Here is a 3,912-nt window from a genome sequence, read left to right as displayed (position 1 = left end):
TGGTATAAGGTCCATGGGGCATGGATATACCTAATCTTTTTAAAAAGGGTATCAACATTTATCATCCTATTTGTCATATCACGAACTAAGATCTACTACTATCTTAAACCGTGTTCGTGGTCATATGAAATTATTGTTATCACAGAATAAATATCTTAGACTGTGATAGCACTATCTACGGAGTTTTGTGATAATTAAACGTAAGGCTGTTCCGTTGAAATGTTGAATAGTGAATACTTAGTTCTTATAAAAAAAAAATAGTAGTTACTAATAGTTAAGGCTTTAACTTTAAAAGTTGAGTATTGATTTTTCAACAAATAAACAATAAATATTATAATAATGTCAATTTTCAACAACATTTATAACTCGTTCCTAGTTTTCATTAATTCGCATCAACGCAGTCCTTTGAAAATATATAACGTAAATGAAAAACCGGTTGAAAATATTATTGCACAGCATTCTCAAGCAGATGTACCATGTCGTTCATGCACTGATTTCCGGACGTTTAGTCGTATGAGACGTCAAGAATTTAGTCAAAGTCAGGTAATACATTTTTGACAACATAAAATAATTGATTACCTACTACTCCTAAAAAAAATTTAAATAATATACCAAGTGTTCTATAAAAATAACTGATTGCTGACTGATCAGGTTATTTGAAAACAGAACACGCAGCCTCCATCATCTTGTTAAGTTGTGACATTTTTTGAAGAAGAGAGCTAATAATAGATTATTTACATTAAAAACAAACACTACCAAACATTGTACACCACTCAGTTGAAAAGGTCTTCAATTTTTAGCATTTAACTATTTTACCTATGTGGTGTTTATTATATTGAGTAATTCAATAAATTACTGGCATGTTATTGAGAAAGTAACGGGCAACATGTAACTTCATAACAGTTTACTTATGTAGTATTAATTATATAGTCTTGTACTTTTGTATGACAAAAGTTATATTTTATGATTTTAAAAATAGGTTCATTCACTGAATAGCCAATCTAAAGATAATAATGATGAAACCAAAATACTAGAACACCAAGGAGATGATTGTCCCTTAGATAAAAATGAATTAGGTATGCTATTCAATTTATCTTCATTTATTTTAACATAAAAAATATTATTTTAAATTGTGTGTCTTAGGTCGTAGTACATGGAAATTACTTCATACCATAGCTGCCACATATTCAGATGAACCATCACATGAAGACCAGTCTAACATGGAACAATTCATTAGATTAATACCAAAAGTCTATCCTTGTGAAGTTTGTGCTAACGATTTTTCTGAAATGTTAGTATTACTTTATTTACTTTGTTATGATAATAAATTGTTCTTTGGTACTCGTGTAGTTTGCTACCTTCTGTAAAATAATACCTAACAAAAAACTGTACTAGTGAAAAAACTGTACTAGCACGCCTACTGGCATATGCCTACTATGACATACCTACTCTTATATTAAAATACTATATATTTTTACTACATTTTTCTATGGGAAAATTACATTTTTCTATCTGTGACTTGAGTTATTAAGATAAACAACCTATTATAACAGTCATACAATACTATACTCAGATCAGGTTAAGATTGAACTGCATCGCGCATGTAGACTGAGCCGCCGAACAGTGCCTGACCCCCCCCCCCCCATGCGATGGCTATGCGTTCTGTGATTGGCCAACAGTCATCTCCAGCCGTTGTTGATCGTTGGAGCCAGTGCTGGCCGCTGTTTATTTGCTCCCATCGGTGTCCAGAATACGCGAAAAAAACATGTTTTGGTCGTGCGAGCGGTTCAATTATAATCTGAAAAGATTATATAATAGCTAAATAGCTATTATACTAGAAAATATCTGGTGAATTACCGGCTAATATCTACTAAGACCCACAATAAATTACTTTTAGATATTAAATCATTTTAGTCTGTGTTGTGGTCTTTCCATCTCGCTAACCGCTGTGTAAAGCTACAGATTTTTTAAACAGCAAATTACAAATAACAATATATAACATTAAAATTCTGTCAATGAAATTAATGAAAACCATCAGCAATATAAGTAAATATCACTAAATTTTAGTTTAATAAATTGTTATTATTTATTAGTATGCAGTATATTAAAATGGTAAGCACCCTTAAACTTTTTCGGTAGGTAGGTAGCATAACATTACACTAACGAAGTAGAAGTAGGTAGCATACTGTAGGAGTGCCTATTTTCATTTCATTTAAATTGGTAGATTTACTTTAAAAAGTATCATTTTTTTAAATACATATTATAAGCATTTTAGATAAGTTAGTGGTTCTATAATGGTAATTATTTATTTTTTTTTTATCCTGTATACAAAATTTCTACCAGAAGGAGTGCTAAAGTGCTTCGATTTCAACATAGTAGTAACATGGTAGTACCTTATCTTTTAGCAAATTAGATCAAGATGGTACTTTAGAGAGGTCATTTTTCAATTATATAAATAGTTATTTAATGCCTCGGGAAAACCAACCGAAAAAATGATAAAAATCGGATTTTAAATTATAACGCTTTGTTTATAACCATAGAAACGAATAAAAAATAATAATATTATAACATTAATTCAGCTTATATGATATAATAATAATAATAACAATATAAAATGGCCTATAAAATTTAAAATAAAATAAAATTTGCTAATGGCCTATGTCGCCGAAGCTACACAAAGATCAATAAAAAAAATATATAAAATATCCAGACTGACAAACTGTCTCCGCTCAGAATCGTTTTTCTTATACAATGATATTATATCATTGAATTCAAGTTTAATACAATCCATTATACAATGACCCACTTGTAACTTACTGCAGAGCGACATCTACTTACCCACTTTTTTATTGTTATATTTTGGTTTCATGAAGATTACTTGCAAAGCATAGAAAATTCACTTTTTGTAGAATCTTGATGATGAACTGATGGTGGTATCATTTTTAAATAATAAATATTTTTTCAGATTAACATATCATCCACCAAACATTAGCTCTCAAAAGTCATTTGCAAAATGGATGTGTGAAGTACACAATATGGTAAATCGGAAATTAGAAAAGCCTCTATTTGACTGTTCTAAAGTAAATGAACGATGGCGTGATGGTTGGGCTGATGGACATTGTGAATAATATTTTAGCAACCAAAATTAGATAAATAATACAGAATTATAACTTCATACAAAATATTTTTAAATAAATATTCTGGATTATTTAAATTATTATTAATTGTGAATAAAATATATTTTAAATTTTTTTTCTGTTGAAGTATAGTGTGTAACATTCTATTTATACAAAACATGTTATGCTTAGAATTATTGCATTTTATTTAACTAGGGGTTAACTATTGGACATAAACTAACCTACATATTACTATTTGTAAAAATGCAAAATTTGTTATAAATTGTTACCAACTGCTCAAATGCTTTTGAATAGATACCATTTGTCATTTAGATCGTATATCTATAATATATTATTCACTACCACTACAGGAATATATTGTTGTAACTTAAATTCTTAGTTGTATTTTAGATTCTAGTTCTGACCAATTGAGTATTAGAGGTCAAAGACAATTACACTGAAGAACTTACATGGATAGTTAATAGTTATTATTTGTCTGTATTGTTTTTATTATACTAGATTCTACAAGTGAAATTTCAAATATTTCAATACTATAGATAAATAATAAATCCATTCAAAAATGTATTTGTTTTAATAGAAATCATGATTAAGTAATGATAAGTATGGAAACTAAAATGTGTAGGTAACATAATAACGGTATTATATTGTCTCTTAAGAGGACATTATACCCGCATGTGTTGTCTCCGTCTTACAAGTGCGTAACATAGCAAATTCTACGCTCAGCAGGACACGTGTAGTTACGCGTTGGTTTAAAAATTAGAGGAATTGACCTCTG

At 29.2% G+C, this 3,912-nt stretch overlaps 1 protein-coding gene across 1 annotated transcript; it reads left to right on the top strand.

Annotated features, from left to right (window-relative positions):
- The first annotated feature begins 216 nt into the window (after positions 1-216).
- On the top strand, positions 217-3,490 carry LOC100168181 (augmenter of liver regeneration-like). The gene is given in 4 exon segments (NM_001162811.1): positions 217-543; positions 980-1,076; positions 1,144-1,291; positions 2,966-3,490. Coding segments are annotated over 4 exon segments (612 nt in total). The 5' UTR covers positions 217-339; the 3' UTR covers positions 3,129-3,490.
- Positions 3,491-3,912: the final 422 nt, after the last annotated feature.

The sequence above is a fragment of the Acyrthosiphon pisum genome, chromosome A2 (assembly GCF_005508785.2).
Source record: "Acyrthosiphon pisum isolate AL4f chromosome A2, pea_aphid_22Mar2018_4r6ur, whole genome shotgun sequence".
NCBI classification, from domain to species: domain Eukaryota; kingdom Metazoa; phylum Arthropoda; class Insecta; order Hemiptera; family Aphididae; genus Acyrthosiphon; species Acyrthosiphon pisum.
This window is presented reverse-complemented; position numbering and strand designations above follow the sequence as displayed.